Raw genomic sequence first — 14,393 nt, 5'->3', positions numbered from 1 at the left:
GTAAATCACAATGCGGATAAATAACTTAGACACTAAAAGTATATAAACAGATCTCTACACTTTGTCTTTTTATAAGTATGTATATATGTATGTATGTGTGTGTGTATATATATATATATATATATATATATATATATATAATTCCTACATACATATAGTGCTGCATCATTTTGTAGACATTGTGAAAAAAATCACTTAAAAATCATACGATCTTAATTTAGAGTAATTTAGACTTACTCATTTAATCGTTTTTGATAATATTTTATATGCGTAAATACTTGTGCGTAATTTATTAGACGTTATAATACTTTTATCAATTATTTCGTGATTCTCGCAATGTCTCTAAACTGATACAAATCTTTCATTGAAATATACAAAATAACAGAAATATAAATTATTTTTTAATTCTGAGTTTAATTAAGCTAAACTACCAGTCATGCTATTGGCTATCTTTGCAATGTGTTAAAATAGTCCGAGGGGAAATTCTTTCGTTTAAATTTATAATTAGATTTAATATTTCGATCTCAATTTGAGATAATAACTTTTATGCGGTACACTTTTTTTTATAAATCTTCCGAATTTTTAGTTCGTAATTTGCGAAATTTGGTACATTTAATATTATGATAAAATTCAAAATTCTGAATTCTTCGATTTGCAATTAGTATATTTAACTGTTACATTGTTGATTTTGGTAGAAAATGCTATTTTTCGCGGCACTTTCACAAATTTTTATACAAACGAATATTTTATACATGCTATATTTATTTTAATATTATGTTACGCGCGCATGTAAAATAGCCGAACACCGTGGATACATCGCGGATAAACGGGCTGATACATTATGTATGCATGGAGGCACGCTGATAACAATTCGTCCCTATTGGCACGAATTAACGAAAGAGTCAATTGATCGCCCACTGCCAATCTACTCATGCCGGTGGGACAAGTTAACAGATTTCATTTGCTCCATTGACCCGTCGGGAATTCATTCGCATACACATGATCATCGAGGAATTCAATTGAAGACCGAAGTCTTCTGTGAATTATTACGTTGTAGAAGCTGCGGCGATTTCCTAGGATTATCGTTCCGTTACGTGATATGTCGGAAACCTAAACCTAATGTCAAAAAGCGATGATTATCATATCTCTGCCGCGTTCACTCGACATATTCGGACGGGTGAATACTTGAGACATTCTTTTTTTGAAATATGATAATGGTCAACGTATAATTTGTAATTTTGTTATATCAAATATGTGTGACTTTATCGAATATGTTCTACGTTCCAAGTTCGAAAAAGAAAAAAAAATGTTTTGATAATAAGCGAATATGAGAATATCTAATTGATGCCAAAAATAGAATTTTATGAATGAACTGATGCTTCGTTACGATACGAATACATTATTGGCTATTCTCTATTTATATATTACGTACTCAACTTAACAAAAAGGAATGCTAAATTACAGACGGCTTACTGCTATACGCGAACGGAATTTTTTGCTGTTATAAACTATTTACAATATAAGAGTCTCATCTATTGCTGAATGGAAGAGTAATGATTCTTTTGTACGCAATCATACAATTCCTCGTTTCGATAACGACTGCGAGCTCCGTTGTATTTTTATTTTTTCCGAATCATTTCGGGATTATACTTCGATATTGGACAAACATGATCCTCACATTATTGTCTTGATATCCAATGGATATTTTTAAACATCCAAGATTGTCCTAAGCGTATCGGAGCTGTATGGATCCGTCTTGGGATTAATGATGACTAAAAAAGATATTTCCTTCGACGATTGTACGAAAAACGGTCGATCACAAAATCGCTTCTCCATCTACACACACACACACAAACACACGCACACGCATATACAGATAGATACACAAACACGCCGCACCCTCAAAGTCGCGGAGAAAACGAAAGTTACCGAGAGAATATCGTCGAATTCGTTAATATTACTGCTCTAGCGGATATCCAGAGGCATATCCGTCTTCGATGATCGAACTCTGCTCGTGTCCTTTGGTGGTTTTTTTCGCCTTCCTCATCCAACAAAGTCAACGTCCAACGAATTGCCGCGCGATTTTCTCTGATACTGCGCGATATTTTCTCTACACCTCCTTCACAGTATCATTCCCTTTCTTTCTCTTTCTCTCTTTCTCACTATACTGGATATGGATGCTCGCGCGAGTATTATTTTCGTATGGCCATCATGCACCATGCGGCGATGCAGCCTTCTTATTCGAGGGTGGCGGCAAAAGATACGTTGCTGGAGGCAACAGCCGCGGTGGCCAGCAACAGCGTCGGCGGCAGCGGTGCCGGTGGTAGTGCCGATGTTAACTCGACCGCCGTCGGCGGTGCTAACGTCGTCGTGGTTGGGCAATCACTGCCGACCCCATAAACTTTAGCGTGATTTACCTCGAGCGCGACGGTCAAGTCGGCCAGACCGACGTCGCACAACACGGGATTATCTGCGAACAACGAAGTGTACGTCTGTGTGTGAGAGAGATAAATAGCATAAGGGCTTATGCTACACGATCAACTAAAATAATAAAATACAAGAAATGAGAAATCTGTATATGTGACATACGTCATAAACACGTATAATGCGATACGTTTGATTTTTCATTTCTTGTGTCATACTTTTGTGTACTATATCTCGCGCTACCCTCCCCTAAATTTAAGAACCATATTATTTTGATCATAAATTAACGTAATGTGAAAAAAAATTATCTCGTACAGGCGGGTGATTACTGACGATGTGGCGCCAGCTGTGATAACAAAGATTAGCCTAGCCGTAATAACAGAGAGAGAGAGAGAGAGAGAGAGAGAGAGAGAGAGAAAGATTATGTTGGTGATTTTATGGTCCGAGATATAAATCTGTTAATTTTTACAATTTTTCCTACTACTATATTTCATAATTTTCTCAATGCAAACTTGTGGAAGAGAGAAAGAGAGTGTTCAATGAAAACGGAGACCAGGCTATAGAAGATAATTGGGATTGGGCACGATAGCATGGCCGCAAAGAGGGAAACGATATATTAACAATAACAGCTCAACGCGAACAGGCGCCGGTATATGTATAATAAGTAATTCGAGATGGCGCCGCAGCGGGGGTTATCGCGAGAAATGTAACCGTTGTAACAAATAATAATATGCTTCAGGAGTCAGGCCATTATCAGCGAGTTAATTTATTTTCTGTTCAGTCGGCCACTCTCTCTTCTGTCCCTTCTCTTTCTCTTCTCTTTTTTTTCTTAGCTCTCCTTCTGTTTGCTTGTTTACGCTAGATTTTACAAATATTTATTAATTACGATGTTACATGCGTCACACATTGTTCTGTTTTCTTCGATTAATGTCTGTTAATGTCTAACAATCTAGTTAAACTTAATTGTTCACTATTAAAAAATAATATCGAGCAGGAAAAATTCGTCGAAAAGAAAAACTAAAGTATAGAATTATGTTCTTTAACAAATTATATGTATTATATAATTTAAAGATTTTTTTTTAACATAAACTCTATCGAATGTCAATAATTGCAATTTGTTTTTCCACTAAAAGAATATTCTATACTCTAGTTTTTCTTTTTGGTGCATTTTTCCTACTATTTTTTAAAAGTATACAATTAAGTTTAACTGAATTGTTACATATATATATATATATATATAAGAGAAAGAAAAACGATATGCAGTGTCATATGGTAAACATATGATCTGTCTAATGTAAGAGAAATTTATACAGATAAATAATAATCGAGTTAAATGTAGTAAAGAAAACCCAGGTTTTTAAAGAGGAATCTCTTCTCAATGAAACAGCTTCGTTTTTCTTTCTCTCTCATCACACTATTATCAAAATTAAATTTGCTGCTATCGATTCTGGTAAAAAAATTAATATTTTGAAAAGAGATGGAAACAGTTTGTTTTTTTTTTTAAATGTAAGAAATTTTTAACACAATGCGATGTAAATTTTACCTTTAACATTTTCTACTATTATATAATGTTACTATAAATAATATGCACATGAATAGGGATATGTGTAGCGAAAGCGTTAAATATGATACTGAAAGGCGAAGAGAGAGAGAGAGAGAGAGAGAGACAGAGAGTTTAATATAAACTCACCTTGAAGGTATATACGTAGCACATCAGGGACCCCGTGAATCGTGCACCGCGTATTAGCCACTAGCTCTGGCATAAGAGTACGTATTTGATTCATGCTAACGTCGGCTCGACAGAGCACCGGAAAACCGCGAAAGTCTCGGCCAGACAGTGTGACCAGACGGTTGTGCGACGCATTCAGTTCTTCCAAAGACGGCAACCATGTCTAAATAACAATCATCATCAATACTTCTTCACTATATCAGTACGTCGAATATCAGGGAATAAAAAAAAAGAAGCAAGATGAGAAAAAGAGAGAGAGATAAAAGAGAAAAAGACAGAAAAGAGGACTCGATATCGCTGTTTTTGTTTACCTCTGATGTATCTTCAAGAGTGGTGAGCTGATTGTGCGAGATATCGAGCACGCGGAGCCCGTCGAGACCGCGTAGGTCGCGTGGTCCAATCGTGGGGCCCATCGCGTTGTGACTGAGATTGAGCTTTTGCAGCTCCTTCATGCCCAAAAACAAGGAGCCGTCCAGGCTACGCAACTCGTTATGCTGAAGACGCAGATCCTGGATATTGCCGCCCGCGATCTCATCACCCTCCTCCTCCACTAGATTCTATAAACATCGCCATATGTTTTTAATCGATCATTTTTCAAATCGTTTTTTGGGTCAGATCAGCCACTATCGATAACAAGGATACTGTACACGTCGACGATGACGAGTACCTACCTCGGACGATGGTCTCCCTCTGTGCAATCTGGCGATTCGATTGTTTGACAGATCGAGCAGCCTAAGCTCGCGCAAACCGCGCAAGGAAGTCAGAGAGAACTCGCGAAGCTCGTTGTGCGTCAAGTTCAGGCACTTTAACGATCTAAGAGGATAAAGGGCGCTACTACCGTTCCCGTCGCCGTCCGCGCCACCCAAGGACTTGAGAGAATTGTGCCCGAGCTCGAGGTCCTCCAGCATCTCGGCCTCTATGAAATCGTTCTCGTTCAGCTAAAGCACAATTCAAGCGTCTCTTCAATCTCTATTATTCATAATGTAATTTCGCGTAATTAATTAACTTGTTCGCGACTCGAATATCGTTTGGTTTGATGCGCGACATAATTGAACGAAAAATTGCTGTCCGTCCGTTTCGTCTATAATAGTGGCTTGAAATCCTTCCACAAGGCGGAAGACAGCAATAATTACGTTACGTATACGTAATTGACTCAATGTATGGCGCGCTTTAGCGTGAACGAACGCCTCGCGTCTCGACTTATCCTCCACGTCGTGCGCGTTAAAACGTAATAATTGAGAGTACATGTATTTCGTGCGAGTCGCAATTCTACAGATTTATTTTATTTTTAGATTCCTAAAATCTTTTTTTTATAAACTATAAATAATATATAATAGCGTCTCAAAAAACTTTGTAATTTAAAAAATATAATTTTGTTCCATAAAAATATGATTTAAATATTCTAAATGCTATATCATCGGATCATATGCGATTCAAGACGAAGTTCAGGAAAAATTTCGTGTAGCCAAATACCTCTTGCAACTCGTTATACGAGAGCTCTAGGAACTTTAAGCGTCTAGCCTTCTGCAGAGTGCCGTCGAGATTTCGGATCTTGTTGTGTTGGAGGAAGAGAGTCTCCAGACGATGAAGGTATCGGAATTCGGCCGGCAGATGCGTCAGTTTGTTATCCACGGCGTAAAGCATCTTGAGATTGTGACCGGATGACGGTAGCTCGCCGTCGAGTGACGTGAGCTCGTTAGAATTAATTAACAACCACTCGAGTTGATTTAGATCCCTGCAAAAGCAAACAAATGGAACACATGGCTAAATTCGTCCAAGGAATCCTATTTTACATATTCGACGCACTGAGCATCATTAAAGATTCTCGACTACACGATTTTAAAGGTCGTCGCCGATCGATAGTCCACGCACGGGATTTCCTTCAATCAGCAATTGTCGCTTGATGGTTCGATCATAAACAAAATGAATGAGATAAGAGCCTTCACGTGACGTGATAGTAAACAGGATGAAAGCAAAATGCTGTTGTGGTAGCTTTCTGATGCAAATGTGACTCTCAAAGATCATAAATGAATGGAAAATGTGTTTTCAACCGTGTATTATATATAGTTCTTTATCCTTAATTTTTTATCATTCCTGATGGCGCTAAAGATTGAATTGTACTTCCGCGCATTCATACCTTAGAGTATGATTCAGACTGTTCAGATAATTTCTGCCGACGTGCAAGTGTTTGACTAGAGGTGGCAGCGAACCTGGGGTCATCTCGGAGATTGCATTTCCGGCCATGGCCAAGTGCTGAAGTGTCGGATTATACTAAAATAAAAAGGACATCACAAAATTACATTTCAAATAAAATATATGAATTTAGTTTCTTCTCTCTTTTCTTTTGAACAACTTCTCTTTTTACAATTTTTTCTTCTTTTATATGATAATTTTTATTATCTAAAAATATTATTCTTTCTTAAAAATTAGCTAGGATTTGATTATGTCTTCGTAATTGTAGTAACATGTGAGAGAGTTAATGGATAAATTTTTCATCATTATCGCAAATTAAAGAAGCGCGAGATTCTCTCTCTAACGATCTACCCGAAAAGTTTGACGTGTAATCAAACAACTTTTTACGCGCTGGTCACGTGTGTCGCGACACATATTTTGTCTCATATCGTGTTGACAAGTTCGCGATTTTACTTCCCGATCTCTTTTTCGCAGTATCTCGTCGCACACGTGAAATTTATTACGGTCACATAAACTAAATCTAGTCTAATATACTCACTTTGAAGTCATCCGAATCGATACGGTTTATCCGATTCCTACTGAGATCCAGAGTCCTCAGCAACGAGAGATGCGACAGGACATGTCTCGGTATCGACGGTACTTCATTGTCCGCGAGACTCAAGTACTGCGTTCGACCCAGACCGGCGAAAACATCGCCGTCCACGACCCTGGAAATTACGATGTCATACGCGTGTTTCTTGACTTTTAGGAAAGCGATACACAAGCGTTATGTAATAACGAGCAAAACGTTCTCGCTTTCTTCGAAAGATCCTTTTTAAATGACAGTAATCGAGTAGTAGTATATTACATATTTTTCTCTCTATTACTACATTATTTATCACTAGTCTATATAGCTAAGTACGATCGAAACGAGTCTAATGGGAATCCTAAAAAAGTGGCGAGACGTGCCAGACGTTATCATATATGATTATACACTTAGTATCGGCTTATACACTGCGACGAGTCGTTATTTAATTATTTCACGACGATAAACATGCATAGCTCTTGATAACTCGCGCTGACCAGAGGTCAGACGATTAAGACTTCATTCTTACGTCCCGTTCCTCCTCACGCTGTCTCGCGAGGATACTTGTTGGCGTTCCTAAAGAGAAAGACATACAGTCTTCAAGGACCGTCGTTTGTTCCTCACCTCGTCGTGTAGGATAAGATCAAGGAAGACCGGTGGTTCGTCCTTTGTGTCGCACGTAAAGGATGCCGTCATCGGGAAAATTTAAAATTAAAACCGAGAACGAACTCGCCGAAATGTCGAGACTGTCGCGTATCTCGCGTTCGTTCGCCAATCTCTATGACAGAACCATTACATAACAATATCGGCCAAGATATCCTCCGCTTCCGCTATGTGCTCGACAATATTTAACGTCATCGTGTCACGAGACGAAATGCGAATTGCAAAATTTCGCTCGCGATCCCCTTGTTATCGCATTACTTAATAACGCCAGGCGGAATAAAAAAAGGTTCTTACGAGGAATACGATACGCTAACAGCACACATATTCAAAAAATGTTTATAAGATCCATAGAATGTAAAAACATGTTTTAACATATCCTATGGATCTCTTATAAACATCTTTTGAACATGTGTGCTGATAGGGTATCGGATACAAACTCGCTGTCGCACAAATCATCTATTATATTATATTATAAAATTATTATATTATAAAACGGATTGAGATGAATGATTTCAGGGACGGCTTTATCAAATGTACGATCGCTTTTCCAACGAATGCGTTCCGGAGAAAGTTTCAAAACGTCGGTTCAAGCACAAATGGCGCCGTAAACGCCTTCGCAAATGCTCGTTGCGGGAATTAAGATCGCTTCTTTGTTATACATACACAAATGTCTCCATTCAATGTCCGCAATAGCAGACGATGACCTTTTGCAAAGATACTAGTCGGCCGTATCGTAAGTGTGTGGCACACTTACAAACGGAAAGCACAAGAATGACAGACGTGTACTCTGACGCGGGACTCTGACATTTCGCCGTCGTTTACGATTTATTGTGTTTTGTATTGTCGGCATTTTTCAACCCATTTTTCTGATTCGGGGAAATTTCTATAGAAATCTATTTAGTAATTAATATCATCAAAAGTTTTTCTTTCTTCAAATTCTATAATTAATATTAAATGATCAATCGAATGTTCTAGTTTTTAACGTTCAAAAAATAGACATAATACGACATATTATGTCGATGATGAGGTAGAGATAGGCTGCTTATTAGTTAATATTTTGAAGAATAAATGATTGAAACTATCGTTATCTCTACGCGCGCGCAGATGTGTACGTCGCAGGGTGTAGTAACCGTGACTGATAAGCGATATCAGTTATCGCGCCCTCACGATTCTCTTCATTTTCATCGATGACTTCGACAAGCACAGCTCTTACAACTTTACCGTTCAGAATCGCGCGTAAATTTGCCAGAGACAACGAAGATCTCGTTTCGTCACTCGAGATCAATGACGCGGCGCAATAAATTGCACTCACCCCAGATGATCGTGATTCAGCTCGAGTCGAGTGATGGACATACGCAGTTGCTTGAAATCGTGGCGCGATATGTCGCGCAGATTCGAGTGTGCCACCCGCAGGGTGATCTGCTGCTCGGGGGTGAACTTGCCGCTCAGCGCCTCGGCCAGCTGATTGAACGAGTTCATCTTCTCACACATTACTTCGATACGTTCCCCAACGTGATGACCGCCACCCCCGGCATTGTTGTTCGCGTTGACGGAAGACGCGGTCTGTGCCTGGGGACTGGAGAACTCCTCCTGTCGGCAGGTGCACGGGCTGATTTCGCGGCGTACGGCGCAATGGAGGCTCGCACTGGCCGCGAGGCCCAGCAGCGTGTAGAGAATACCGGACATACTGCCGGTTAATTATTATGTGTAATTACAGGACGATCGCAGAAAATAACGATAAGAATACCGTGAGATTTGCGAAACGCGGTACCACCCGCACCACTTCTCCAAGAGAGAAAGAGAGAGCGTCTTTCAACGCGCCAAAACAACTCGATACGCACAATGTGTACGGTTTTGCGACAATAATATGATTATCAAGATAGAATAATAATATGATTGTTTTTTTTGTTAAGAGTCACAAACGTTGGTACAATCTCGCATAGCGCGGGAAACCGGCAATTGTCCGCGATGTTATTCCACGTTTGGACACTGTCGATCACTGATCAACACTGGCAGAAGGAACCGACACAGTTGCAACAGTAGCAGCAGCGAATGACAGCCACGTGTTATCTGCACTGTGGCTGGGTCCACATCATCCTATGGAATATAAGTTCACCGCGCCTCTTTCTTTCTCTCTTCTTCGTCGTCTCCGCGAGGACCAGCCGAGAAAAGGAAGCTTATCGTTGTCACCAATGAACCTTCCTCCTGGCGCCAGGGACGCGGCAACGGCAGCATTAAGCCGCGGCGCGCCGCGCGAGACTTACTTATAGTCGTCGCGTCGGCACCCACCGTGGCGCCGCGCGAGGGTCTCCCTCCGGAGAGCTCTTCTTCGCTCTTCTTACTACTCCCTCCGTCGTACGTTACGCGCGTACGTACACCGACGAGCTCATCTTCTTTTTCTACCGGCCACTCGCGAATGAGCAAGCAGCCCAGCTCGGCCAGGCTGCTGCTCTCCCCCTGCGCTCTCACCACTACACCCCGTACTACGCGTATTCTCGTTCCTCTCCTTCCCCGTTGTTGTTCGCCTCGTTGCTCCCTGTCGTTCTCTCCCTTATCGTGCCCCACGGCACGTTCCTGACTCTCGCACACTCCCTCGTCTCGTCGCGACTACGGCGCTTACTTAAATGCAATCCCCGTTAGGCGCTCCTATCTCTTTTTACGTTTGTCCCATTATTCCGGAAGTTTTGCTTGTCGGAGAAGGGATATCTCTCGTTTTCACTCGTGGACAGCGGATACGAACAAGTTTTCGTCAAATCAGCTTCGGCGGAGGATTCATCAACCTCTCTCTCTCGTTGTCTATCGCATTGCATACACGCTGCAGGCGTGTGTTTGCACCGATAAACGGACCGATTGCTCATAACTTTTGACCTTTGCTTAACTGCTTCGCACCGCGGTGCATGACATGAAAATATTATTATAGATAGAGAATTCTCTCATATACTCTCTCCCTTTTTTTTCACTCGCTCTTTCCATCGCAAAAGACGAATCTATCATAGACTGGTCCAAGTATATCCTGTACATAGAAATTAAAGATTAGAATTTTAGTTTTATAATATTGAAAGATTTAAAGGGAAAGAGAATCAAGTTATAAATTATAGACTTGCTCCAAATTCCTTTCAATCCTTCATTTCAATTGATGCAAAAAAATGATTTATACGTCAAAAAACTATCAATTATTGAAACTTTAAAAGCTATATGGAGTATGCTATCGGCAATTTTTTTCGTTATATTTACATGCCGGAAAGCCGGTAGATCGCATAAATCGAATCTTTACAGGCGCGAGAGAAAGATATGCAAATTTCTCTGGAATGTCGACGGAATCGATCGAGAAATTGTTATCGAGATTGTTATCGTCATCTCGTTGGTTTTAGGCTCAACCGATTTATCATCGACGATAATTATTACTAGGGGCTAGGGGCAGGATCGAAGAGGCTTCGACCAAATGTCCTATCTTCTGCGCTGGAATGCATTTCAACGAGCGATTTATAACACCGGGTATTTCAGGTAGCCCGGTAGCTTCTGTCACGACACCTTTCTTTCGTCCTCTTTTTGTTATTCTGGTACCGAAACCGGTATATGTAATCTCTTGTTAAATTCCCGATATGGAAAAAATTTATCTCGCTTCGGTCAGAGATCCGTTTTAATTGCCACAAATAAGCACGGAAATTATTCTGAAATACAGAGCTCGACATAATAATCGGTCGAAATTACAACGAATGTACAACGGGGCTTTTTACGGGGAATGTAAAGGGTCGCAAGAAAAATGTTTTGCGTTCTTTCGCTCATTACAAATTGGAGAGATAAATGTTAACTTCGCGTTGGTTAATCGTCGTAAAAAGAGCGATCTTGAGAGTACGCGTGTCCGTGCCGAGATCGTAAGTGTTCTATCAAGGGTTTCTCTGTTCATCATAAAATAATATCGATTACTTAATGAGTTCGCCGATGCAGCGGTGGCGGTGCTTCACGGGTCGCTTGTCATCCGAGTAAACGCCTCTATCTATATAACGTGGCTGTTTACGCGCGTGATTTACGTACCCATTTATATGCCGTAACTCGGCAGTGAGGTATGCCATACAAATTCTTGAGCTTGGCGCCACCTCGACTCGCCTTATATCCTCTTTAAGCTATTCTACATTGGCTCCCATGGCATCTATCTCTGCACTGGCGCCTATAGTTTGCCTAATCTCTCCCGCCGCGTAAAGGTCATCAAACTGTGGACAAAACGGTGAAAAACAGTTTTAATTTTCCACAAATATTCCCAAAAGAAAAAAAAAAGAAAGAAAAAGAGAAAGAGAGGGCTTCTGGCAATCTTTATTTATTTATTTATTCGTCAAAAACAACGATGTGAAAAGGAGAGAGAGACTCTGTCTTTGTCCTGCTATCCGTTACCGCTCTTATTATCGCCGCGGGCAGAGAGTAATACGGGAGCAAGGGAGGAGGACACAACACAAGCGAGAGAGGCCAGGCCAGTAGGCAAGACAAGGCAAGGCAAGGCAGGGCACGAGGCACGAGGTACAAGACGGAGGGACCTAACTCCGTGCCCCTCGGTTTAACGAATGCGAGAATGCGGCCTGGCGCCAACGCACACGCGGCCGCCGCGTCGGCCGCCGCGTCACGCGCTCTCGCCTCTCTCGCCGGCTCTTTCTCTCCCTTTCTCTCTCTATCTCTCTCTTTCTCTGTTTAATGACCTTACCGGAGTTCAAAATACTAAACTGCAACCGATCTTTCAATTCGTGTGTCCGCCTCACGTTTAAAATATACGATAAGCGTACATACAAGGCGCGTCCCAGGGTGATATTGAGATATTAGCAGCTTCTGAGATATATCGCATTCCCTATCTCCAAAGATTATTAGGGTTTCCTTCATGGCCCTGTAAAATATATCAATGCTATTTTAAAAAAATACTCTGCAGAGTATATATGTATGTCCTGTAAGCGGTGGTACAACGGAAATTGCTTGCTGATTTTATATGAGAAAATAAGAAGAGAAATAAGAAAATTTGCTTCAGTGATTATCGAAGTACGAATAAAATGCGATATATTTGAATTACTAAATAATTTCATGGAATAAATAAAAGTGATCTTTATGTTTCAAGCATATCTATCTCAGCAATTAATACAATTTTTAGTCTTCTTTTTTTTTTTAAATGTAATGTATCTTTTTATCGTTTGCCGCGGAATAGGGGATATCAATCAATTACTGTTTTTTATTCTCTCAATTTTACCGTATATTTCCCCTTATTATTATATCATTAATATGAATTTTATGACGTAAAAGTCTCGCAAGTTATTTATTCAATTTCATTCAATTACGTTATCAATTTAATATAATCATTAATTTACTTGAAGTCTTTACTTCAATACTTGATAATTATGTTTTTTTTTTTTACATTTGCCTGTGTATATCTAAAAAGAATTTGTAAATGACAGAAGTATTTTTTTCTTTCTTTTTCTCTCAGTTATTAGTATATTGATAAAGATAAATTCTTGACTCTATCTACATCTGTATATTGCACAACTTTAAGGTATGCAAACTTTTGTCTTTTCTTATCGAAAAATGTAAAAGGAAAGAAGCAGATGAAGAGCGGAGACAGAATAAGGAAGGTAGCAAAACGAATATTGCATTCGAGTATACATGATAGACACTTCACACGCTGCATTGAGATATTGGGAAATAATCGGAAGATTAGCCTTTGCTGATAGTTTATCGCTGTTGGATTTTTTATTTCGAATGTTCTCGATTAATAGATTGTTCTCTGAAAATAAAGAAAGATTGACTAAAAAACCTATTTTTTTCGATCTCTCTATATTTTAAATTTTATTTATTTTAAGTATTTATTATTTAATTTTAAATAAATAAAATATAATGTAGTTGCAAAGAATAGATAAAATTCGAGCACAGTATTTAGTAAATTGTTTTTCTTTCTTTTGTTTCTTTTATCACATTTGCATAATTGTAGCTTGCAATTATTCGTAATCTGTTATATGTTATTTTTTTTTATTCTAACCGTATAATAAATAAGTTTTTTCAAAAATTGACAAGAATTTAAACTATATATTTTACCTTATATTTTGTTTTTTCCGTATATATTTTTATTGAAAAAATAATTATATCACACTGATTTCTCGAGAGCTACAGTGTGTCTAAATTGCATTCTATAAGAAAAATTTTTGTTTTCGCTTTTTCACGCTTCTAGCATCTGGCCTCTTTTCCTCTCTGATTCTCGATCGTTACGTTTGCACGGTGCCACGCGTTGACCGCGAAAGGTATAAAAAAGAAGTTTTATGAGAGAAGATTAAGTTAAACACATACTGACGTTCTAAATCTAGATGGGCGTTTAAAACCGTCTCGTCACCGTGTCGCGAGTTTGGTCAGCTTTTTTCCGCTTTTGAATTGAATTGCGCTTGTTGTAGATTCTTGTTCTCTGCTTCAAACCTTTCACCTTTGTTATTCTTAGAACATTGAAATTTCGCCTAACAATTATTAAACAATATTTAAACATTCCAACTTTTCACAACATATAATTTTTAATTCTTTCATTTTTTAAATAATCGTACTTGGATATATGCATTTTTATATAAAGGCATTGAGAAACAAAAAATAACGTTTTTTATATGTGTCAATTTCACGCGTGTTGTGATTATGTCTTTTTTGGGAAAATATATACTTGCCAATCGGGACATTCCAAGGTGATAAATGTTAAGGGCCTCTGTGACGAGTGTGTTTACGATGGGATTTAAAATCAGTTCTTCATCTCTCGTGCCTTTCCGCCGGGGCCACGGTCAAATCCTGGCCAAACTTTTCACTTTTATCGCTCTT

General features: G+C 39.2%; 1 protein-coding gene across 5 annotated transcripts; it reads right to left on the bottom strand.

Moving 5' to 3' along the window:
* Positions 1–148: 148 nt before the first annotated feature.
* Positions 149–14,380, bottom strand: Ltl (leucine-rich repeat-containing larval translucida). 5 transcript variants are annotated; one of them, XM_072891507.1, is made up of 13 exons: positions 14,246–14,366; positions 13,638–14,047; positions 13,209–13,329; positions 12,268–12,444; positions 11,610–11,785; positions 8,887–10,587; positions 6,885–7,053; positions 6,291–6,424; positions 5,627–5,888; positions 4,825–5,091; positions 4,465–4,710; positions 4,115–4,316; positions 149–2,470 (listed from the first exon to the last, which is right to left on the bottom strand). In XM_072891507.1, the coding sequence occupies exons 6-13, from the start codon at positions 9,258–9,260 to the stop codon at positions 2,238–2,240; spliced, it is 1,887 nt and encodes a 628-aa protein (XP_072747608.1). In that variant the 5' UTR covers positions 9,261–10,587; positions 11,610–11,785; positions 12,268–12,444; positions 13,209–13,329; positions 13,638–14,047; positions 14,246–14,366; the 3' UTR covers positions 149–2,237. The 5 variants fall into 5 exon arrangements, with proteins under 5 accessions (XP_072747608.1, XP_072747609.1, XP_072747610.1 ...); XM_072891508.1 differs by lacking the exon at positions 13,209–13,329 and having other exon boundaries at positions 13,887–14,047; XM_072891509.1 differs by lacking the exon at positions 13,209–13,329 and having other exon boundaries at positions 13,891–14,047.
* Positions 14,381–14,393: the final 13 nt, after the last annotated feature.

The sequence above is a fragment of the Anoplolepis gracilipes genome, chromosome 4 (genome assembly GCF_047496725.1).
Source record: "Anoplolepis gracilipes chromosome 4, ASM4749672v1, whole genome shotgun sequence".
In the NCBI taxonomy this organism is placed as follows: Eukaryota; Metazoa; Arthropoda; class Insecta; order Hymenoptera; family Formicidae; genus Anoplolepis; species Anoplolepis gracilipes.
The sequence above is the reverse complement of the archived record's forward strand: the minus strand, read 5'-3'. Positions and strand labels throughout refer to the sequence as shown.